Raw genomic sequence first — 25700 nt, forward strand, 5'->3', positions numbered from 1 at the left:
ATCGTTTACTTATAAAAGAAAAAATCTCTGCACTTGCCGCATGATATCTAATAAAGAGAGGAGACCAGACATTTAAAGAACCACAAATGTATCTGCATCCAACAATTCCAAACGCACCCAAATAAAGATAACATGAAATATGAAAGCCATCCAGGGTAACTCTCAGATTGCCTCTATTTGGAAGATGGTTCCAATATATTTATGGTGGTGTATTTGGAGGGAGGGGAACAAAACAAGTTTTGAAGATCAAGCGCGGTCAACGGAGGAGCTTAGAAATCTATTTCTCAATATTTTACTCCATTGGTCGATTGTAATTGATTTTCATGGCTTGTCATTTCATGAATTCCCTGTATCTCTAAATTAAGCACACATAGGCATTGCTCTTGTATGTGTCCCGTATACTTGGGCTTTTGCCTTTTCTTTTGATCAATAAAATCTTGTTTAACGATTAAAAGAAAAAAAAAAAAAAGAAGAAGAAGAAGATAGGTGTTAACTCGTGTATACTAACTTGTGTACTTGGGCTAAGCCTATTATTATTAATACAATCGTTTACTTATAAAAGAAAAAATCTCTGCATTTGCCGTATGATATCTAATAAAGAGAGGAGACCAGACATTTAAAGAACCACAAATGTATCTGCATCCAACAATTCCAAACGCACCCAAATAAAGATAACATGAAATATGAGCTAGTCAGACCTAAAACAAAAACCAAGGCATAAAGGTCGGTCGCACTTGGATGTGCTAGTTAACATAAAGGGTTTGAATGGTTAAAGCATACATTTCGAAATGACAGAACAAAGATACACACACATACACACGGTCACGGTTGTCCCGACTACATTCCAGAAAAAGTGGTCTGCTTGAAAGAAAGGACTTCATCAGGCGTTTAACCTTTGCCTATAGGTGATGGTTTGGCTTCGCTATCGCTCATGACTTGGTATAGATTCCATGTAGTCATCAACCCTCCCACCAAAAAAGGGCTCCTTTTATTTACACATTCTAATCCATTAAAATTTTTAAGAGGTTTGCACACTATGCATGGAATATGCTGATCTCTCTCTCTCTCTATCCCTCTCCAACAAAGTTGTAGCCCCAACACCATAGAAGAAGCTGCCATAAAATCCAATCCAAACCAAATTTCTAGAATCCTAAATGTAACGTCCCAATGGAAGGCCCAAACCACACGGCCTATACTCTAAAAGGACTAGTCAATGATGCAATTAGAGCCACATTGGAACTTTATAAAGAACAAGAATTTATCTTTTCCAAGCAATGTGGGATTTCATACACCACCTACTTTTATCCATATCATATGGGGTATTACAATCTACCCCCCTTAAATTCCCGACGTCCTCGTCGGGCCTGTTCATTGTAGGTGGCACGGCTCAAATTCCACATTTCTAGTTGGAATAGTCTCTGATACTATTTGTAACGTCTCAATGGAAGGCCCAAACCACATGGCCTACACTCTAAAATGACTAGTTAATGATGCAATTAGACCCCATTGAAACTTTATAAAGAGCAAGAATTTATCTTTCTCAAGCAATGTGATATCCCATACACCACCTACCTTTATCCATATCATATGGAGTATCACAGTAAAGAATCATGTCACCAAATTTTAGTGTTTTATTAAGTGCTAAAACTTCATTAAAAAGAGCGAAAGGTGCACCTAGGTATATGGAATGCATACAAGAGTCACCTATCTAGATTGAAAAGATAATCACGAAAAGTTAACGCATTGAAGTCTATGGAGGTTGTCCAAATGAAGAGTATTTAAAATTAAAGTTTTCAAATCCCCTAACATCCATTCACAGTCCTCAAAATGATGTCATCGCTTTCCTTCCAAATACACCATACAAGTAGGAAACATCTTTCACACTCCTACAATTTTTGAGATTCCTCCTAACCCCTCCAAGAATGAAAAAGGTCCACTACTCTTTTGAGAATAACCAAATACACTTGCAGAATTGAATGTATAGGGAATTTTTCTGGAAGTGTTCTTTTGATGTGGGACACAAGGGTGGTGAATTCTTTGGAGGAATGTATGGGGAATTTTTCAATAGCCTGTTGTTTTAAAAATGTGGAGGATGGGTGGGAGTGGGCCTTCATGGGTGTTTATGGCCCAAATTCAGATAGGGAAAGGAGTTCTTTTGTGGGAGGAATTGGTGGATTTGTATTCTCTTTGGAATTGGTGTGTATGAGTGGGGACTTCAACATTACTCGGTTCCCGAGTGAGCATTCAGGTGAATCTAGGATTTCTTCGGCTATGGAAGAGTTTTCAGAGTTTATCTTTGATCTGGATCTCTTGGATCAACCCATTGCAGGGGGTGTATCCACTTGGTCTAGTAGTCAAGGTTGGTCGAGATTGAATCAATTTCTTGTTTCTCCTCCTTCAGAAGTACATTACTAGGAGTTGTGTCAGAAGAGAATGCCTTGCGTGTGTTTGGACCATTTCCCTATTTTGCTGGATACTAGCGGTATTCACAGGGGCCAAAAGTATTTTAAGTTTAAAAACATGTGGTTAGGAGCTGATGGTTTTGTTGACAAGGTTAGCATATGGTAGCCTTCTTATCATTTCACGGATACTTCTACTTTCATCCTTGCTGGTAAGCTCAGAGCATTAAAGTTCAATTTAGGGAAATGGAATCCATAAGTTTTTGGGAATATTAACTGTCAAAAAACTTCTCTCAAGGAGGAGTTACATGATTTGGAGATTGGGGAGGAGAATGGGGTTCCTTCTAAGGAGGACTTTTTGAGAAAAAAATCGGCGGTGACTGACCTTGAGAGGTTGCTGTTGATGGAGGAAATTTCATGGCGACAAAAATTAAGGGGTCTTTGGTTGAAAGAGGGGGATAAATGTACTAAGTTTTTTCATAAAATGGCCAACTCACACCAGAAGAACAATGCTATTGAGATGCTTCATTCTGATGATTAAGCGATTTCATCTCCACCTGCGATTCAGGATCTTATTGTGCATTATTATGAAGGTCTTTTCACCGAACAAGCTTCTTGGAGGCCTAAACTTGATGGTTTGGCTTCTAACTCTATTGATCCCTTTAGTGCAAATTGGTTGGAGATACCATTTGATGAAGATGAGGTTTTCCAAGTGGTTAGTGGGATGGTTAAAGATAAAGCTCCTAATCTGGATGGGTTTTCAATTGCATTTTTCCAAGTTTGTTGGGAGATTGTGAAAGAATATATGATGCAAGTATTTCAGGAGTGCTTTTCTTTTGAAAAGTTTGAAAAATCACAATGCTATTTTTATTGCTCTCATTCAAGAAACCTGGGGCTTCAAAGTTAAAGGATTTTAGTCCTATTCGTATGAGCAAGGTGATGGAGCAAATTATCTCTAGGCCCTAAAATGCATTTGTTCAGGGGAGACAAATCCCCGACTCAATGCTTATTGCTAATGAATGTCTAGATAGTTGTATAAGGGAGGGTGTTCCTAGATTGTTTTGTAAGCTTGATCTGGAAAAACCATATGATCATCTGAATTGCGAGTTCCCTTGCTACATTCTTGGGAGATGTTGTTTCACGGGAAAGGTGGCGTTAGTGGATTAGGCATTGTGTTTCCACTACACGATTCTCGGTGTTGGTTAACAATAATCTTGCTGGTTTTTTCTATAGTTCTCGTGGTTTGAGACATGGGGACCCTTTGTCCACTTTCCTTTTGTCATTATTATGGAGGCATTGGGTCGAATGGTGGAGGTTGTTGTTGGGGGGAGGGGGGGTTCCTTTCAGGCTTCTCGGTTGGTAATGCTAATAATGGGTTTCTTACACTTTCTCATCTTCTTTTTGCAGACGAAACTCTCATTTTTTGTGATGTGGATCGCGGTCAGATTCAAACATTGGGAAGTCGGAGTTGATTCCGATGGAGGTGATGCGTAACATCAATAATTTGGCAAGTTTGTTGAGGCGTAAAGTTGCTTCTTTACCTCTAAAATATTTAGGCCTTCCGTTGGGGGCGTCTTTTAAAGCTAGTGCTATATGAGATAGGGTTGTTGAGAAAGTTGAGAAAATGTTGGCTGGTTGGAAGCAGTTATATTTATCTAAAGGGGGCAAACTTACTCTAGTCAAGCATACCCTTTCCAATCTTCCCACTTACTTTCTATCATTGTTTTCACTGCTTGAAAGGATAGCCAACTGAATCGAGAAGTTGTTTCGTGCTTTCTTGTGAGGTGGGATGGGAGAGAAAACTAAATTTCATCTTGTTAGTTGGAATAAAGTTTGTTCTCCTGTTTCGGTTGGGGGGTTGGGGCCTCGCAATTTGAGGATCTTTAAGAAAGCTTTATTGGGAAAGTGGTTAAGGAGATATCAATCGGAAAGAGTCACTTTGGAGGGAGTTTATTGATCGGAAGTATGGAAATGCTTAGGGGTTGGTGTTCCTAACGAAGTACGGGGGGATTATGGTGTGGGTCTTTGGAAGTTTATTAGAAAGGGCTGGGAGAGTTTTATTAGCCATGTTAGTTATGATGTTGGAGAGGGATCTAGGACCCGTTTCTGGTTTGACATTTGGTGTGATGATCGAGCCCTCAATTGGGTGTTTCTGGCTATTTTTTGGTTGGCTTCAGATCGGTACTTTGTTGTATCTGATCTACTTGTTCGTTCTAATGGCTCGCTTCAGTAGGATGCTTGCTTCACTAGAGCTGTTCAAAATTGGGAGATTGACAAAGTTTCAGCTTTCTTCAGTTTTTTGTACTCTTTGAGGTTTGGTGGTAATGATGGGGATAGGATGTTGTGGAAGTCCAAGAGGCTTGATTTTTTTATAAGTAAGTCCAAGAGGCTTGATGAATAGTAAAAAAATATTTTGTTTCTAATATATAACACAATTTTTAAATTACTTAACAAAAGAAAAGAGAGAGAGAGAGAGAGAGAGAGATTTGGGAATCACTAAGAGCATCGTGCCACCCTGGATTTTTTTTTCTAATTTTTGTTTAAAATATTATGTTTTAAATTCATTTTTAAAATATTTGATATTTGTGAAAATTTGAGTTAAGATAGTTTTTATGTTTGTATCATAGTTTTGAATTTCGTACCGTACTGGCCGGTACGGCCGAAATTTTTCGTACCGGCGTCCGACCGGTACAGGTACTACATCTGTTTCGTACCGGCTAAAATACCGGCCATAGCGGACGATATTTCGGCCTGTACCGGCCTTAATTTCGGCCTATACCGGCTGATATTTCGGCCAGTGTTTTTTTTTTTTTTTCGTTTTTTCAAACTACAATCTTATTTTTTAACCTCCAATTCAGACTAGACTATTTATAATTTATATATATGTATTTATATATAATTTATTTATATATAGACTATTATTTTGGAATATAATTTTAGAATATAATTTATTTATATATCGACTATCCCGAAATGTTATCCCGAAACGGTACCGGTACCGAAATATTTCGTTCCAGTGCCTTGACCGGTACGTCCTCCGGTGCGGTATTCAAAACATTGGTTCGTATGTTTGGTAGTAAGATGATCTTTGACTGAGAAATATTATTGACTTAAGATGAGATTGTATCACAGCCAAATATTTTATAAGGGATGATATGAATAAGGGATGCATGTTGGATGATTTTATAAGAGACTAAGGTGCGGTTTGGATAGTGAGTTGAGATGAGATGAGCAGAGATGAAAGTTGAATAAAATATTGTCAAAATATTATTTTTTTAATATTATTATTATTTTAGAATTTGAAAAAATTGAATTGTTTATTATATTTTTTTTTATAAGTAAACAAAATATATTACTCCCAAGAATAGGCCTAGGATTGTTTGATAATTCTTGTTAGTGTGGACGGTTTTATCAATAAGCTTCGGAGCCTGGACGCGTACCCGAAAATCAACGAGGACTTCTACAACCATACGCTCTCCGGTGGCATTATCACTCTCGTCTCTTCCATTGTCATGCTTTTGCTCTTCATCTCCGAGCTCCGTAACTCTCTCCATTTCTATGTATATTCGTTTGTTTGTTTTGTTAGGGTTTTAATTTTTGTTCCGTGCTCTGATTAAATCTTTTGAAGTTTTGTGATATAAGCACGACTTCTCCCTGATCTAAAATGTTGTCCGATAATCCAGTATAGACCTTTCTCTCTCTCTATTATGTTTTCTCTTTTCATATTTCCGGCGCTTCTCGCCGGGAATAATCGTTAAGACTTCTTTTTTCTCTTTTGATCGTTATTTCCTTTCTTCTTTTGCTTTTTGTTATTAGTTTATCTTGGTTCCAGTGTGGTGTTAGGAGGTGGTTTCGATGGAGTGCAGTTTTGGGGTGGAAGCTAAATCGTTTGTGTTTCGAAGGAAGGGGGGCAATCTCTTTAGTATTGTCGAAAAGTGTAGGAAATTTATTAAGGTTCTTTACCTTAATGGTGAAGCAGTGGTTTGGATGGCTAAGGGGATTGAGGATTGTCTGAGTTTTTCGGGTAAAAAGGTTTTTTTTCAGTCTAGAAGGGAAGGTAATAGAGTCTTCCTTTTCCAACTCTCTCATAACTCTTTTGGAAGATTTGTTAAAATGATTATTGAGTTGGGTGGGGGTAAGGGGAAAGGAATTATTGTAGTACCGGCAGGGAGAAATGGTAGCGGTTGGTCTGGTTTTGTGAAGAAGCGCGAGAGATTGTTGGGTCTAGACCCTCTGTTTTTGTTCAAGAAAACAAAGGTTCGATTGGAGATGAGAGGGAGAAAAGTTCCAGAGAAACTCCTTACTTAGTTGCTGCGATGAAATCGGCAGATGTTGATATTGGTTTCAAAAATAGGAGTGAATTGGTTGAATCTTTAGGAAGAATCAAGAACGAGATCTTGAAGGAGATGAACTGTTGTAGGATCTCTTCAGTAGAGGGTGACGGTTGGAGTTCCGAGATGTGGAAAAAAGTGGGGGAAGTTGAGGGGTCTCTCTGGCACGAACGGGCAGAATTAATGGGTTGGAAAGATAAAATTGGTTCCTTATTATTTTTTGTAGATGAGGGTTTGTGTCTCTTGATGGACTTGGGTAATGTGAAGTGTGGGCCTAAGTCAGATAAGCCTTCTAGGAGCAAGTTGGTTGGGCCAAATAGAGGCCAAAGTGGAAAGACCACTAAGGTTGTTTATCGGCACAATGGGGCTGGGCTTCGCCCTTCGGCTAGGTTGGTTTCCCCTATGCAGAAGTCTGGTCCACCACCTTAGACAAGGTCGCTGGCGAGGTGCGAACAGTCGAAGACCACTCTGGTGGTGAGCTCTGCGGCAGTGAATAGTGCGACGAGAGTTGGGATCAAAGAATGCAGTCGCCCAATAGCTTATGGGCTTCCTCCTTTGGCTACGGTGGACTGCGATGGTCAATGTCCTGGTCCATCATCAAAGAAAAAGTCGCTGGTAAGGTGCGAGCCAACGGGGACTTTGGAGTTGTCAAGATCGACGATCGTGAACAGTGATGAGGGGTTTTTTTCCTACTACGAAGATGGTGTATGCTCAACCAAGAGAGGATTTGGGTTCGATTATGTATGTGTCTTCACAGAAGGGGTCAATGGAGGTGGTGGGGGGGGGCGGTCTTCTAGTTGTATCCCATCGTTGTGTTTGCCCTTGCAGGGTGGGTTGGAGGCTGGAGTGCAGTCAATAGAATTTTTGGGATCGAGTCCAGTTCAGTTTGTGGAGGCAGTGGATAAGTTGTCTTGTGATGTTAGGGTTGGGGTTTTGGAGGAGTGTTGTGAAGGGGTCAAGGGGTCAATTTCATCTGAGGAAGTGGTGCCATGCACTCTTCTCAATAATTCTGAACTACAGTTGGTGTTGGGGGGAGGGGAAGACTCGGTTTCATGTGAGTCAGGGGAGATTTTGGAATCTAATGAGGATTTGATCCTGTGCCTTTGAGTTATTTGAATCTAGGCCTTGAATGGCCTTGTAACTCTTCTGATTGGGTTCTGAGGAAGGTTGAAGAGATCAAAGATGTTGTGGGGATTTTTTGTGATGGTTATGATGAGCAGTTCAGAACTCTTCTTATTGCTATAGAAGCGGGTCAACTTGCTTTGGCCAAATCTGCTGCTAAAAAGGAGAGGGAACTTAAAAGGTTGGAGTGTTCTATCACCTACAAGTCTAAGGAAGGGAGTGTTTGGCGGGAAAAAAAGTAAGGAAAGGGTTGTTACTGGTTTTTCATAAATCCCAAAATCATTTCTTGGAATGTTCGGGGTTTAAATGATTATAGGAAGCATTTAAGGGTGAAATATTGGCTGCGTCAAAGGAAGGCCGATGTTATCTGTCTTCAAGAAACCAAGATGAAATTTGTAAATAAAGCCATAGTTCAGAGTTTGTGGAATTGTTGTAGTGTGGGTTGGGTAGAGCTGGTCTCTAATGGGGCCACAGGTGGTATCATAATTTTGTGGAATAGGAGGGCGGTGGAGTTGGTGGAACACTTTGTGGGGGAATTCTTGGTGGCTTGTCATTTTAAAAATCTTGAGGATGAGTTTGAGTGGGCATTTGTTGGGGTTTATGGCCCAAATGTGGATAGTAGGAGGATTCATTTATGGGACGAAATGTCGGGTGTTTGTAGTTGGTGGAATTTACCTTGGTGTTTTGGAGGGGATATTAATCTTACTCGGTTTCCTAATGAGAGGTCGGGGGATTCATATTTTTCAAGTGTTATGGCTACTTTTTGAGATTTAATTTTTGATTTAAATCTGATAGATTTGCCTTTGATGAGAGGAGATTATTCTTGGTCTAATGGCAGATCTTCTTCTAGGTTGGATAGGTTTTTGGTCTCGTCTTCTAGGGAAGCACACTTTTCTGGTTTGTCGCAGAAAATTTTGCCGAGACTGTGTTCCGATCACTTTCTCATTATGTAGGATTGTGGAGGAATTGTGAGTAGAAGAAGTTAATTTAAATTTGAGAACATGTGGCTTAAGGTTGAAGGTTTTGGGGAAAAGGTTAGAAGTTGGTGGAATTCCTATAATGTTACTGGCACACCTAGTTTTGTTTTGGCTAGAAAGTTGAAATATCTTAAGAAAGACTTGATGAGATGGAATACAAAGGAGTTTGGGTTGTTGGATACCAAGAGGAAGCGGCTTATGGAGGAGATGCAATCTTTGGAAGAGAAGGAGGTGCAAGTGTTGTTATCGGAAGAGGATAGAACCAGAAAATTAGGGGTGGTTTCTGAATTAGAAAATTTAGCCTTGATGGAAGAGATTTCATGGAGGCAAAAATCGAGGGTGTTGTGGCTGAAGGAGGGGGGATAGGTGTTCCAAATTTTTTCATCAAATGGAAAACTCTCATAGAAGACATAATGCGATTGAGGTCCTTCATGATGGGGACAGGTTGATTACGGATCAAGAAGATGTTAAGGCCCACATTGTGAATTTTTATGAGCAACTGTTTTCAGAAAATTTTTCTTGGAGACCAAAACTGGACAGCCTTGCTTTTAACTCTATAGAGCAGTTGGATGCTGTGTGGTTGGAAAGAGAGTTTGAAGAAGAGCAAGAAATTCTAGATGTGGTAAAGGGTATGGACAAGGATAAGGCTCCGAGTCCGGATGGGTTCACTTTGGCTTTTTTTTAAAGATTGCTAGAATGTTGTTAGAGATGATATCATGAAGGTGTTTCCTGAGTTTCATTCGTATATGAGGTTTGAGAAGAGCTTGAACGCTACTTTCATTGCTCTTATTCCGAAAAAGGCAGGGGCTATGGAGATAAGAGACTTTAGGCCTATTAGTCCGGTGAATGGCATTTATAAAATTATCTCTAAGGTGCTGGCAAATCGTTTGAGTAGGGTGATGGAGAGGACAATTTCACCATCTCAAAATGCTTTTGTGAAAGGAAGGCAGATTTTAGATTTTGTTTTAATTGCTAATGAATGTTTGGAGAGTGGGTTGAAGGTGGAGAAAGCTGGTATTCTTATTAAACTGGATATGGAAAATGCTTCCATTCATGTAAGCTGGGATTTTCTTGTTTAGCTATTGAGGAGATTTGGTTTTGGTGTTAAATGGTGCTCATGGATTAAGCATTGTGTTTTGACTTTAAAATTTTCTATTTTGGTGAATGGTGAACCGGCTGGTTTCTTTTGTAGTTCTCACAGTTCGAGGCAAGGCGATCTCATTTCCCCCTTTCTTTTTGTTATGGTTATGGAAGCTTTGAGTAGAATGATTGAGAGGGTTGTGGAGGGTAATCTGCTGTCCAGTTTCGTGGTGGGTAATGAGACTAGGAATAGTTTAAAGATCTCTCATTTGTTATTTGCCGATGACACCTTGATTTTTAGTGAGCCTGTTCAATTTTTGTGCTTTGAGAGCACTTTTGGCGTGTATCGAAGCTGCTTCGGGGTTAAGAGTTAATTGTCAAAGTCTGAAATTGTTACTGTGGGTGATGTTCAGAATTTATTCGAATTGGCTAATTTACTGGGGTGCAGAATCTCTTCTTTGCCTTTGAGGTATCTTGGGCTTCCTTTAAGAGCCTCTTTTAAAGCTGTTAACATATGGGATGGGGTGATTGAAAAACTTGAAAGGAAGTTAGCGGGTTGGAAGAGGATCTACCTGTCTAAGGGGGGAAAGACTAACTCTAATAAAGAGTACTTTGTCCAACCTGCCCACCTATTTCCTTTCTCTTTTTCCTCTTCCAGCAAGAGTTGAAAAGAGGATTGGGTGTTTATTTCGAAATTTCTTATGGGGAGGCAATGGTGAGGAAAAGAAGTTTCACTTGATTAGTTGGAAGAAGGCTTGTCAACCACTGGATCGTGGTGGTTTGGGGATTAAAGATTTAAGGGTTTTTAATAAAGCTTTACTTGGGAAATGGCTTTGGAGATATCATTTGGAGAGTAAAGCACTGTGAAAAAATGTGATAGAAGTGAAATATGGAAGTTTGTGGGGAGGTTGGTGTACTAAAGCAGCTAGTGGTGCTTATGGGGTTAGTTTGTGGAAATTTATTAGAAAAGGATGGGATTCCTTCTCCAATAATTTCAAATTGAAGGTGGGAAATGGTAAGAGGATTCTCTTTTGGTATGATCCGTGGTGTGGGGATACTGCTCTCAAGCTGGTTTTTCCTTCCATTTTCAGAGTTGCTAGGGATCATAATGCATCTATTTATGATTCTTACTGCAGACGTTAATGACTGGGAAGTGGATGAAGTTATGGCTCTGCTGGTTAAACTCTACAGTTCCAAGTTGGTGCTTGAAAGAGAGGATAGCATGGTGTGGATTCCTGCTGGAAATGCTAAGTTTTCAGTCTCAACTTATTACAAAATTTTGTCATGTCATAGTAGTTGTGTTTTTCCTTGGAAAAGTATATGCAAGGTAAAAGTTCCCTCTAAGGTTGCTTTTTTCTGTTGGGTGGCATCTTTGGGTAAAGTATTGACTGCTGATAATCTTAGAAGAAGGGGTCTGTTTATTGTTGATTGGTGTGTCACGTGTCAAAGGGCAGGAGAATCTATAAATCACATTTTTCTTCACTGCGAAGTGACAAGAATCTTGTGGAATGAGGTTTTGAGTTGTACAGGATTACATTGGGTAATGCCTAGAGAAGTGGTGGATTTATTGGTAGGATGGAAGGGTTTGAAGGGCTGTAAGAAGGCGGTGAGAGTTTGGAAGATGATACCTCCTAGTCTTATGTGGTGCATATGGCTTGAAAGAAATGGGAGATGCTTCAAAGATAAAGCGGCTCTTTGGGAGATCTTAGGGATTTTTTCTTGAGTACTTTGAGTTTTTGGGTTAAAGCTTTTGTAATCGAGGATAATTTTCTGCTCCTGTTTTAGTTTTCTGGTGTCAGTTTCTTTTCGTTTGTGGAAGTTGTAGGTGTTTCCTTTGTATACGTCCTGTGTACTTGGGCTTATGCCTATTTCTTTGAATAAATTATTACTTATCAAAAAAACAGAATAGGCCTAGCCCAGTATATACAAGAGACACCCTGACTAGGAGGGTGCAAGAGAGACAAGGAAATCATGAAGGGTCATGCCATTGAAATCAACAGCATTGGACCAGGAACATAACGTGCTATAAAATAAAGCCATAAGTTCCTCTAGCGATCAATTGTTTATTATATTTTGTATGAGAATTTGGGAAAGTTGTAACGATGAGAAAAGATGAAATACTTATTGTATTCAAACCGGGCCTAAAGCATCTTAGAGGCTCCATGACTCACAGCTAAGGTATTCTAGGTGCATGGACAGATTTTGTGCTAGTGAATGAGGTTTGGACAGCATCTAGTATAGGCTTGAATTGTTATGTTATGGGCTTCATGAGAACTAGATGAATAGCCTTATGATGATTGTGATTTGTGAGTTTTATTAGGTCTCAATATAGATCCATGCATTGAATATTAGGACAAGAGGAACTCACATGTTTAAGGATTACTTGCATGCATTGTTGGTTAACTTGTATAAAGTTAGGCTTGATAATTCTTGGCGTGTATAGGCATGAATTATGCCTGGAATTTGATGGGCTAAATTGATTAAGAGTGACATGATAAGATTTAGTGGCGAATTAGATGTTGGAGGGCCCAATTTACATTTGGGTAGGATGCATGTAGGCCAGGTTTGCGTTAAAGCGTTTTAAGCGAGGATGTGATTAGGTTAGGTGCATAATTAGAAAGTCACGCTAGCCTCATTAGGCAAAGTTCTACATTTAAATTGATTAAGTGCTTGAGTAGATTTTAATGTAGCAACATGCTTATATGTATAGGTGCCTATTGACGTGCTTGTGATTAAATTGCATAAGGTGTTTATTTGCATAAAGGCTCATGGTAAGTAATATGATCACGCCCTTCATTATCACGTATATTTTCTTATTGTAAGTAGCATGATCATATCCTTACATGTATACACAGTAAATAATGTTGTTTTTAAAAGCATGTTTGGCGTTGCTCTTGTATATGTCCCATATACTTAGGCTCTTGCCTATCCTTATGATAATAAAATCTTGTTTACCAATAAAAAATTAATAATGTTGTTTTTAAAAGAATATGCTATGTATAACGCTTCGTTAGAAGCCCCTTTTCACAACCCAAGTTATTATGGAAGTGATTTTAAGTTGCAAGATGAATTGTATTTGCTATGATTTTATGCATATGTTTATTTTATGCAATATATGCATAACGATGCGTTATGATGTGTCACGATTTTAAGTGTTCCACATGCATCATGGTAAGATATGATAAGATACAGCAAGAAAGCATGCAAGCATATCATGATTGAATGTATGATATTTAAAATATTTTAGGATAAGTATGATGCTACCATAAGATAACGGCATATTGTATTGCCAAGATAGGCACACAAGTAGTGCACCCAGTGATATCATCCTCGTGTGGATTCTTATATTCACGGGAGGAATCGAGATCACAAGGATTGCTAGCCCCAACTCTAGGGGGTCCACATTGGTTACCAGCCAAGAAGGAAAATGAAACTAAGTGCATATGCATGTATGTATAAATGAAAAGGTACTTATCAAAAAAAAAAAATGTATAAATGAAAAGGTTTTACTAAGCATGTGTTATTTTCAAAAAGAAGGCCCTAAATTAATTAGATCATTATTATTGCGTGATTATTGCTTATTGAGTATTGGACTCATTGTTATTTTCAAATATTTTTACCATCCCATGGTCGATGTGAGAATAATGTTGTAGGATGGGACTTACCTCAGGGAGAAGAGGCAAAGACCTAGAAAATTTCTTGACATTTTTAATTTATGTATCATTTATTAATAAGTTATTTCATAAGCACATGATTTTTAAGTGTTTCCATTGACCCATTTAATTTTAGGGAAATATATTTTATTTTAAATTATGGAATCTTTTATACCTGGCTCCTAAGTGATTCATAAGGAAGTTAATAGCATCTCATTCCCTCTTATTTTCGAAAACTAGTATTGTTTTGAATCCTAGAGGGATGGGGTGTTACACAAGGATCTCATTTTGTCATACTCATATCTTGACAACAATATTGAAAACTAACAAGAATAAGCTAGCAAGGATCTTGATTGGAAAAGACAAGGATATACTTCTACATGAATCAGCATATGCGATAAAGTTAAAAGCAGATTCATATATGCCACATCATTGAACTAAACATCATAAACATTTAGTGCATTATATCTTTCAAGAAAAATGACAAAAGCAACTGGCCAAACACTATAAAATGCACGATAGTGTAACATACATTTCAGTACTGAAATTGCTGAGTGGAAGAAGATTTAGTTCATTTGATTTTCTACTATTCTCAATCTCAGCTTCACATTTTTCAAGCTTTGCTTTCAGATCTGCAGCCTCCTGTAAGAAACAAAATATATATATATATATACATCTATGGTTAGGGGAAAACAATCACAATTGACTTGGTTAAGAAATTGGGAATGGACTCCACAAATAAATAACAAAACCAGCTTTTACCAATGTGAAAGCATACTAAAATAAACAAGTCATCATCAGAAATTCAAAGAAAGCACATAATGGGAACAACATGATATAGATTTGGAAGACTGTACACGGGTGAGAGCAATTATAAAATTGTCTCAGCAAAATAAAGAGAAGGAGGTGACAAAATAATTGCTGCCTGGTCCATTGAAATATTTGATGTCCATCACATACAAGTCAGGAAGCAAACCTTTTCAAATTGGCATCTTGCAGATACTTCCTTTTCAAGTCTGTCTTTGTAATCATTTTCAACTTGACTCAAATGTGTCTGCTTAGGATGGCAACAAAAAGCCAAAATCAAAACAAGAGGACAAATAGGCCACACTTCGAAGTTTTAAAAGGCACCTGATTGGCAGAGCAATTCACCTCTAGAGCTTTAATGACACCCTCAAGCTCTCCCGCCTTCTTGGACCATTCCTCAGAACTTTCTTTATATAGTTCAACAAGCTTATTTACCTGTGAAGTTGCGAACATTTAAATTAAAAATACATGACCAGAAAAAATTAGGCAAAAATCAAATGGCTGTCCTTGTGTTTTGTAGTCAGAATCAGAAACAAGGGCCACAAAACCAAACGAGCTGACATAGCATTATTAAATAACGATAACGGTGCAACTAGCAAAAGTAAATGTCTTGCAGCCCACTAGACAATAACAGAAAGTAGTAACCTAAGATATGATTACACTATCTTTATTTTTATAAGTGATAAAATTCATGAAAAAGCGTAAGTGTGCAATTTAAGAATACCGGAAGTATACAAGATAAAGACCTACTAGAAAGAGAAAAAGACACAAGAAAATAATGTCAATTGAGCCCATTAAATTCAAAAGACGCTATCCAAAGGAGTACTGCAAAAAGAAACTGAGCCCCTCCATTGTTAGTTCTCGATTCTAAAAAAATTCAATCATTTCTTACCCTCCAAATACACCATATGAGACAAGTAGGAGCTACTTTAAACACTACCGCAATTTGTGAGCTACCAGCTAGCCTACTCTCAGAATCAAAAAGGCCCACCATTCTGCAAGGCATGACACACGCCAAACCAACCTAACTAAAAAAATACACAAGGCGGTAGCCATCTCGCAATAGAGTAAGAGATTATATGTTGATTCCCCGATCCTCTTACAATTGCAACACCACTCAACCACACCAGTGTTTCTTTTTTCCAAATTATCCATTGTGAGAATGCTACCCAGAGAAGCAGCCCAAGAAAATAACGTAAATCTTGGGGGAGTTATTATCATGAGGAATAAGAACATTATAGAAAGAATGAATGTTGAACAACCCTTTCTTGGAAGGGGCCCAAATAAGCTCTTCTTCACCTTCTCTTTTCACAATAGTGGAATACAGAAAATTAAGGAATGATGTAATTCACCAACTCCTAATCAAGAGTTGTTCCAATTAAACTTAAATTCTTTTTTATATTGGCACTAGTTGTCCAAGAACAAAGCCATGACAAATCACATGGTGCACAAGCCCTTGGCAAAGAGTTTCCCACAAGTGCACCTTGGATAATTTAATGAAAAGTTCCCTCAGTCCAATGGCCCCTAGAAATTGTTTGCACCCACGAAGATTTGAACCTTAGACCTAAAGGAAGCATACCACCAAGACCAGAGCCTTAACCACTTGAGCCAACCCCTAGGGTAAAACTTAAATTCTACAAAGGGAGATCACTAGATAACGCCAAAAGCTATGCCACAGAAGCATCCTTACCACAAGTCACATTCTAAACCTCGAGGAAAGCTTCCTTCAGAGCCGTCTCACCACACCATAAATCATGCCAAAATTGGATCTTGGCACCCTCTCCCATTTCAAGTTTAGCATGGTTAGATAACTTCCCCCAACATTTCCTAGCATTCTTCCACTACCCCCACATGGTCCTTGGACCTCATTAGAACACCACCCACCAAACTAGCATTTGTAATTAGTATCTACTCTCCATGGTGCCTCTCATTCTGATAAATTCCGATTACATTAGTAATGAGGATTCAAAATACTTGTACCACAAGTTTCCCAAATGACTCAGTACCATAAAAGAGAATGACTCATGCTCGATTGGAGGTCAAGAGTGTTGTCTGGCAAAAAAAAGTTGTTCGTATAAAGTTATTCATGAATTGCTCAGTAGTGCTCCGCCACCATCGTAGCAGGCAGAATTTGCTTAATGGTAAAGCATAGCCTTGAACTTGCTTTCGCTACATCTCCAATGGGTTCCCTTAACCAAGCCACTGCCTATGACTCACTGGCTCATTCTTCAACAGGCACCCGGTCAAATAAGTTTGCCTTTGAATTGCTAGAACAACCTAAATTACGTTCAAATTATAAATAATCTATTTTAATAAAACCACTAGCTATCTCTAACTGTTCATTTCCTACTTCCTTTCATCCCTCTCCTTTCTCTCCACTACATCTATGCTTCATCTCTGATTCTCCATCTCTTCATTGCAATTGTTGATCTCCAACTTCACTGTGACTGCTTATTATGTTTACTATATGATATTTTGTTTATTGAGTATTTGACTCATTTTTGTATGTTTTTTATGTTTTAACTATGCTAGGTGACGATCTTCATGAGGTTGAAACTACAAGACGGGACTTGGCCCAAGGAGACAAGGCAGAGGCCTAGACAGTTTATGACATGCTAAGTTTCATGATTTCAATTTAATAATTTATTCTTGATAAGTACATGAGACTTGATTGATTTTAATAAGTGCTTTCGCAGACTCTCTTTTAGATTTTAAGTATTTTAATAAAAAGATTGACTATATTTATTTATGGAATCTTTTGTATCTAGCACTTCGTTAAGAAGAAAATAAGTCAAGGTTAGTAGCACACCGGTTTCACCCCTAGATTTTCTAAAAGTGACGTTTTTTAACCCCAAGGGAATGGGGTGTTACACAAATACAAGATGATTAGGGAATGGGGTGTTACACAAATACAAGATGATTAGAAAATCTTCCCATCATTTTCTTATGTTCTTTCATAATCCTACCCCACAAGGTCTTTGTACCTCTCTAGAGCACCACTCATCCCACACCCATATTTAGAGCCTACAACTTAACTCCACAATGCTTTTCTCTCAATCTAAAACGCTAGTGCCACTTCCCCAAACTCCTAACCACCATCTGCTATTGGTGACAATGTTGTTAAAAGCACTTCAGTCTTGGCGCTTAAGCGTGCTTTGCTTACCAAAAGCAGTGTACTTACAAACATAATCTTTAAGAGCACTTTTTAGGGCTATTTGTGTGAGCTTAAAGCGTAGAAAAGTGCACTTTTGTTTTTTTTTTTTTAAATATATATATAATATCATTTCAAGAACTAGAAAATTATGTAACAAATATTTTTTAAGTATTTAGCTTATATTAAGGTCATTCATGTACCATGGTGCCACATGTTATCATATGTGACGTATATGCTTTGAACTCAATAAAAAGTCCAAGTTGGCTTTCTAGATGGATTGATATTTGATTGTTTATGTTAGCATAGAAGTCAATACCTACAATTCTTAAGCTTTTTAATCATGGCCTTTTTTGGTATATTTTGATTTAAGCATGTACTTTAGTTTGTTATGGCTATCAAAACAATTTTTTATGAGCGGCTATCAAGTATCGTATATGTGTGTATATATATATATATATTAAGCAAAGCACAAGAGAAATATATAAAATGTTATTTTAAGAAACTGTTGGAAAATAGATAATTGATTCCCTCAATCTTTGGTATATTAGGAAACCTATATATTTGTATCTTTGACTTTCCTAGGATTAGGGGATAACCATTAAGGAATCCCACTGATATAGAAATTTGTTTTAGGAAGGAAAGTTTCCTATTTTATTTCCTTGTAATTAGCTCTGTAAATCAGCCATGTAATGGTACATATAGTCTGTGTAAAGGCTCCAATTGATAATAATACAATTGATTCATTTTTCCCACATGGTATCAGAGCTTTAGGCCCTTTTCTGGGATTCTTGGCCTTCATTGCCATGAATCAATGTCTGAAATCAAAGTATCCAATACTATGGCACAATCTGAGGACGCCCTTTCACATCAGTCATCCGATGACCTGCAAAACATTCAGGCAGCATATAGGCTGAACGGAAAGAACTACTTGAAGTGGTCCCAATTTATTCGAACCTATTTGAAGGGAAAGGGAAAGCTTAGCCATCTCCTAGGGACTAGACCAAAGGAAGGAGATCCACGGTATGATGCGTGGGATGAAGCAAATTCCATGATTATGTCATGGTTATGGGGAATTCGATGAACCCAGAGATTAGCGACACTTGTATGTTTCTATCCACAGCTAAAGAAATTTGGGATGCGGTTCGACAGACGTACTCGAAGGCCCGCGATGCAACTCAAGTATACAAGATCAAGGTCAAGACCAATGCAACTAGACAAGGAAATAAAACTGTAACCGAATATGCCAACTTGCTGAAAAATCTGTGGCAAGAACTTGATCATTACCGGTGCATAGAGACTAAATGTGCATCAAATGCTGCCATCTTAAAAAGTTTTATTGAAAAGGATCGAGTCTACGGCTTCCTCGCAGGACTCAACGTAGAATTCGATCAGGTCAGGGTCCAAATTCTCGGCAAAGAAGAGGTACCATCTCTCAATGAGACTATCTCTCTGATTCGTGCTGAGGAAAGTCGCAGGGGAGTTATGCTGGAACCCCAAGTTCTGGAAGGATCAGCCATGGTGACTAAAACAAAACAACAACCAATACAAGAGAACATGAAGAGAGATCCATTGAGAAACTCGGGACGAGATAACAAAGATGCCCTCTGGTGCACTTATTGCAAGAAACCAGGGCATACTAAACAAAATTGTTGGAAGCTGAATGGTAAACCACCAAGCAAAGAATGGTTTTATCAAGGAAGATCGCAGAGGAATCCAAACCAGGCCTACTTCACCACGACTCAACCCACAAATTAGCAACATCAAGAAATTCCCAAAATCTGGTTGAGCTCAATAAGGAAGAGATTGAGAAATTCAGGGGACTTTTGGGATCATTGGAGAAGCCTACTAGTGAATGTTCTCTTGCACTCTCAGGTGAGTTCTATATTTCTCAAGGATTAAATGCCTCAGATGAACCTATTAGGAATCTATGGGTTATTGACTCAGGAGCCACGGATCATATGACTCACTCTTCACTACATTTTAACACTTATACCCCATGTCCAAGCAATCGAAAAATAGCCGTTGCTGATGGTTCTCTCACTACAGTAGCTGGTCTAGGGGACATTGTTTTTAATTTCGTACCGTACCGGCCGGTACAGCCGAAATTTTTCGTTTCGGCCGTCCGGCCGGTACAGGTACTAGATATATACCGTACCGGCCAAAATACCGGCCGTTTCGGCCGGTACCGGCCGTTTCGGCCTAAATTTCGGCCTGTACCGGCCTATATTTCGGCCGGTACCGGCCGATATTTCGGCCTGTGTTTTTTTTTTTTTTTTTTTTCATTTTTTCAAACTACAAGTTTATTTTTTGACCCCCAATTTAGATTAGACTATTTATAATTTATATGTATGTATGTATTTATATATAATTTATTCATATATAAACTATTATTTTAGAATATAATTGTTATATATATTTATATATATAATTTATTCATATATCGACTATCCCGAAACGGTACACGAAACGGTACCGGTACCGAAATATTTCGTTCCAGTGTCTTGACCGGTACGCCATCCGGTACGGTATTCAAAACATTGCTAGGGGATATCCGTGTCAATCCATCTCTTATCCTAAAAAATGTTCTTCATGTCCCCAAATTATCCACCAACCTAGTATCCATCCAAAAACTAACTCAAGATATTAACTGCAATGTGGTTTTCTATCCCTCTTACTGTGTATTTCAGGACCGGGATTAGGGGAAGAGGATTGGACTTGCTAGGGAGAAGGACGGGCTCTACCATCTTGAGGAATCAGGCATATCAAATATTTTCAGGAATAAATTATCTCTGTCACTGTTATCATCATCCAATAGAGACAGCATTTGGCTTCATCATTTTAGACTAGGGCACCCATCATTTGGAGTTTTAAAAACTATGTTTCCTTCATTGTTTAAAGGGCTGAATTCTGAACCTTTTTTCCTGTGATGTATGCGAGTTTGCAAAACATAAACGTGTACCCTTTCCAATATGTAATGAGAGAAGTTCAGTTCCATTTGCTTTGATTCATAGTGACATATGGTGACCCTCCACAATTCCAAATGTTCCAGGTTCACGATGGTTTGTCTCTTTTATCGATGATTGCACTAGAGTCTCTTGGATCTTTCTCCTCAAAACCAAATCTGATGTAAGCAGTGTGCTCCCAAATTTTCATAACATGGTTCAAAACCAGTTTGGTGTTAAAATAAAAAAAGTTAGATCGGATAATGCACGGGATTATTTCAATCATATCTTATCTCCTTACTTCCATAAAGAAGGTATTATCCATGAATCCTCTTGCATTAATACCCACAGCAAAATGGCATTGCTAAGAAGAAGAATGGTCATTTGCTAGCCACAACCCGAGCCTTCCTTTTCCATCAAAATGTTCCAAAAACTTATTGGGGGGAGGCTGTACTCACAGCTACATATATCATCAACCGACTGCCATCAAGGGTGCTAGGGTTTAAAACACCAATGGAGATACTTTCTCATTTTTATCCCGATCTAAGAATAACAAATCATCTCATTCCACGAAGTTTTGGTTGCAAGGCCTTTGTTCATATTCATAGCCATCAAAGAGGAAAACTGGATCCAAGAGCAGTTAAGTGTATTTTTGTAGGGTATTCATCAACCCAAAAGGGGTACAAGTGTCATCATCCACCTACCAAGAAGTTCTTTGTTTCTATTGATGTCACCTTTGAGGAGCAAAAATCATACTTTACTCAGCCTTATCTTCAGGGGGAGCCCTTGTCATTCATTGAAGATAAAGACAAAGATTTGTTTTTACTTAGTTACCATCGAATCCTTCAATTCCTCAAACCTCAAACTCAGCCCCTGAATCTGTCCAATCCACTTCCACAACCCATGAATCTGTCCAATCCACTTCCATACCTGCTGAACCATCTCAAACTGTGACATAGAATGATGAATTTCGTGACTCTAGAAGATTTGTGCAGGTTTACTCAAGACAAAGAGATCCGGACCCTAATCCTGAGCAAATTCCAACTTCAACTCCAGATCTTGAGAATGAGGTAAGTCCCGATATGTCTCCTCCATCAGCTCATGATCTTCCTATTGCTATTAGGAAAGGCACAAGAGAATGCACTAAACACCCATTGTACCCTTTATCTAAGTTTGTGTCATTTAGAAAATTCTCACAATCACATAGGAGTTTTCTAGTCAGCATAAATACCATTCCTATTCCTAATACCTTATATGAGGCATTATCTGATGAGAATTGGAGAAATGCTATGAATGAAGAGATGCAGGAACTAAGAAAAAATCAGACATGGAAAATTGTGGATTTACCACCCGGGAAGAAAGTTGCGGGATGCAAGTGGGTGTTTACAGTGAAGTACAAGTCAGATGGTTCCTTGGAGAGATACAAGGCTAGACTAGTGGCAAAAGGATACACGCAGACCTATGGGGTTGACTATCAAAAAACATTTGCTCCAGTGGCTAAGATGAGTACGGTAAGAGTGTTGCTATCACTAGCTTCTAACTTTGACTAGTACTTGGAGCAATTCGATGTAAAAAATGCCTTTCTTCATGGTGAGTTGTAGGAAGAAATATACATGGATGTTCCTCCGGGCTTCAAGGGAAATTTGAAAAGTAATAAAGTGTGTAGATTGAAGAAAGCACTTTATGGTCTTAAACAATCACCAAGGGCTTGGTTTGGAAGGTTTACCAAAGTAATGCTTGCCACTGGATACAGACAAAGTCAAGGAGATCATACACTCTTTGTTAAGCACTCAGATGTAGGGGGAGTCACAGCTCTTTTGGTATATGTTAATGACATAATTGTGACAGAAAATGATGAGAAGGAGAAGGAAGCCTTGAGAAGGTGTCTTGTCAGAGAATTTGAGATAAAAGAACTTGGAAGAATAAAGTATTTTCTGGGAATTGAAGTAGCTCATTCCAAAGAGGCATCTTTATTTCACAACAGAAATATGTAACTGATCTTCTAAGGGAGACAGGAAAGTTGGCATGTAGACCCGTTTCCACAACAATCGAACCAAACCACAAACTTGGAGAGGCAAATGAAGATTCAGCTGTAGACAAGGAAATGTACCAGAAACTGGTAGGAAAACTTATATATCTTGCTCACACACAGCCAAACATTGCATATGCCGTGAGTGTGGTTAGCCAATTTATGCATAGCCCGAGAGAAGTTCAACTACAGGCAATGTACCGTGTACTACATTACCTAAAGGCCAATCCTGGCAAGGGAATTCTATTTAGAAGAAACACCGGATTGATTCTTGAAGCATACACCGATGCTGATTATGCAGGCTCACCAGTTGATAGGAGGTCTACTATAGGTTATTGCACTTTCCTTAGAGGCAATCTTGTGACTTGGAGGAGTAAGAAGCAGAATGTGGTAGCTAGATCAAGTGCGGAGGCAGAATTTAGGGCAATGGCTCAAGGAGTGTGTGAATTACTATGGCTCAAGATAATTCTGGAAGACCTTAGAATCAGATGGGAAGGACCAATGAAATTATTTTGTGACAACAAGTCAGCCATCAACATTGCTCACAATCCTGTTCAACATGATAAAACAAAGCACATTGAAGTGGATAGACACTTCATAAAAGAAAAGTTGGATAGCGGATTAATTTGTACCCCAGATGTGTCAACTAATGGCCAACTCGCGGATGTACTCACAAAAGGGCTTAGTAGTGCAGCATTCCAAGGATTATCTTCAAGCTGGGAATGAAGGATGTATATTTACCAGCTTGAGGGGGAGTGTTGGAAAATAGATAATTGATTCCCTCAATCTTTGGTATATTAGGAAACCTATATATTTGTGTCTTTGACTTTCCTAGGATTAGGGGATAACCATTAAGGAATCCCACTGATATAGAAATCTGTTTTAGGAACGAAAGTTTCCTATTTTATTTCCTTGTAATTAGCTCTGTAAATCAGCCATGTAATGGTACATATAGTCTGTGTAAAGGCTCCAATTGATAATAATACAATTGATTCATTTTTCCCACAGAAACGTTTAACTTAATTACTTAAGAAAAGAATTAAAGGTGGACACATGGCAATCTATGAAGCTGCCACATGTTTTTGATTAACTTTGATAGACGAAAAAAAAATTAAGAGGGTCCTCTTCCTAAATAACTCATACCACAATTTCTCAAAAAAACAAAAAAATAATAAGTTATAGGATCTTAAACTTAAGTACCCTATAGCACAGGGGTGTTTGACTAAAATTTCCTAAATTTATGAATTACTAGATTTTCATACTGTAAAATACTCTAATGAACTGAGCTGCAGGCTAAATATATTATCATCTTGCTTCTTAAACCTTAGGTTTCAGCCTTGGAGCTTTGCACTTAAGCTCACTTTTGGCAGCAACAATCTGTACAAAACCTAATTGCAATACTCTTCAACCCTTGATATTCTGGGTTGCCCAAAAAAATACCAAGTTACTGATTGCATATTCTAGCCCATACCCTTCCCCTACCTAAGATGGGCTACTTTCCCTTTTTTTTTTTTGGATAAGATGGGCTGCTTTCCTAAAGAAGCTAACATAGCATAAACATAAAAAAATGTATGTATACAGTATAAAAGGGACCACCACTACAAAGCAACAATAATAGTACCACTAGCATAATATTTATACAACAAACACAGGCAATATATGAATTGTTTTTATTAAATTCCAGATTCATTCCAGCACTTGCTCTTTTTTCAAACGAGGATGGCTTTGGTTATATAAAATATGATTAACTGAGGTTGTTCAAACAATGACAAATCAAACTCCTCATAAAGAATCTATTAATAAGATTATTTATTCAATACTATTCAGAAATTGTGCATGGCCCAAAAAACTATGAAAATGGGAGTAAGATGGCAAAAAAAATTATCACTATCTCTTTTAATTTGCTAAGACTTATGTTAAAACTTACTGTTGAGAGTTCAGCAGATAATCGGTCTTCATTGGCAGCAGCAGTAAGTTTAGATGAACACAGTTCCTACACGTGTCATAGAAATACCTATAAGGCACTTGCCACAAAATTAATGACACGCAAAGCAATTTCGAAGGTCGAAAAGAACATAACACACCTCTTGCAACGATGTTAGTTTTGTTTCTAGCTCCCTCACTCTTTCCTTGTTCCATTGTAATGAACTAGAGCAGTCATTGGATTGCCTCTCGATCTAAAGCATTAAGAGAAAATTCAAATTTGGCACAACAATAATATTATTTTTTTTATGAATAAATTAAAACAAAAATTATATTATAATAAAGCTTAGCTAATAAAATGCAACTTGTAAAAGCATTCTTACATCTGCAAGCTTAGCGGACATATCAGCCTCAAGATCATTATATTTTCTACGTTGCTCAGTGAGATTATCAACTTTGTCAGTCAACTCATCATTCAGCCAGACATTATGCCTCTCAATAAGTTCTTTCTCCTGCTCAAATCCAAACACAGATATGGTCCAAATAAACCATGAAAGAAAGCAATAATAGATAGAAGAGAGGGTAAAATTAGGTACTCAAAGCCAGAACCTAGCATAAACATACGATAAGAACAGAATGCATATTAAAAGCAAACATGTCTGAGTCCTTTAAAATTAGAAAAAAAATTAACCATTCTTTTTATGAAGGGTCACAGTTAGTTTTAGCCACCAGACATCTTAAGAGAATAACTTTGATGACAAAGAAGACCCATTTACCAGATTGATTATACCTTTTATTGGGGGCCCTAGGTCCAAGTAATGAGGACAAATTGCTAAATTTGTAAGGTTAGAACATGTTAAACATACTTGTTATTGGTACTCACTCATCCACATCATTAGAACCATGAAAAACATATACAAGCATTTTGCCAATTCTACTTTTTCAAGTTCCTTGATTCTCTTCTATCTTTATGGTAAGAAAATGCCATTACCAGGCGAGGAAAAATGCTAGACATAACAGGTTCTGCTTCTAGGTAGTCCATTACAAAACCATGAATTTTTTATGTGTAACAAGAACTTTACAAGGAAAAAGGCAGAGCATCAGTCCAGAAGACATTACAAAACCATGAGTTGTTTTTATTCAAGTTAGTATTACCCTTCCTTGAACAACCGCGTTTATTGCGGCCTTATCGAAAATGCAGCACTATCTATATTTATCCAGTGTTTCAAAGACTAGACAATGGAGAACAAACTTTGTTGAAGAGATTAGTTGAAGGGTGAACT

At 38.1% G+C, this 25700-nt stretch overlaps 1 protein-coding gene across 2 annotated transcripts in view; it reads right to left on the reverse strand.

The window, feature by feature from the left end:
• The window catches only part of LOC108979354 (nuclear-pore anchor-like), a 62901-nt gene that overhangs the window by 35338 nt on the left and 1863 nt on the right, over positions 1–25700 (reverse strand). The window contains exons 4-9 of one of the 2 annotated variants that reach the window (XM_018950018.2): positions 24801–24929; positions 24579–24671; positions 24422–24487; positions 14715–14804; positions 14539–14616; positions 14095–14204 (exon numbers count right to left, since the gene is read on the reverse strand). In XM_018950018.2, coding sequence (XP_018805563.2) covers positions 14095–14204; positions 14539–14616; positions 14715–14804; positions 24422–24487; positions 24579–24671; positions 24801–24929 — 566 coding nt within the window. Of the gene's footprint in view, positions 1–14094; positions 14205–14538; positions 14617–14693; positions 14805–24421; positions 24488–24578; positions 24672–24800; positions 24930–25700 lie in introns of both variants that reach the window. The other variant, XM_018950016.2, reaches the window with a different exon arrangement.

This window comes from Juglans regia, chromosome 6 (assembly GCF_001411555.2).
Source record: "Juglans regia cultivar Chandler chromosome 6, Walnut 2.0, whole genome shotgun sequence".
Lineage (NCBI taxonomy): Eukaryota > Viridiplantae > Streptophyta > Magnoliopsida > Fagales > Juglandaceae > Juglans > Juglans regia.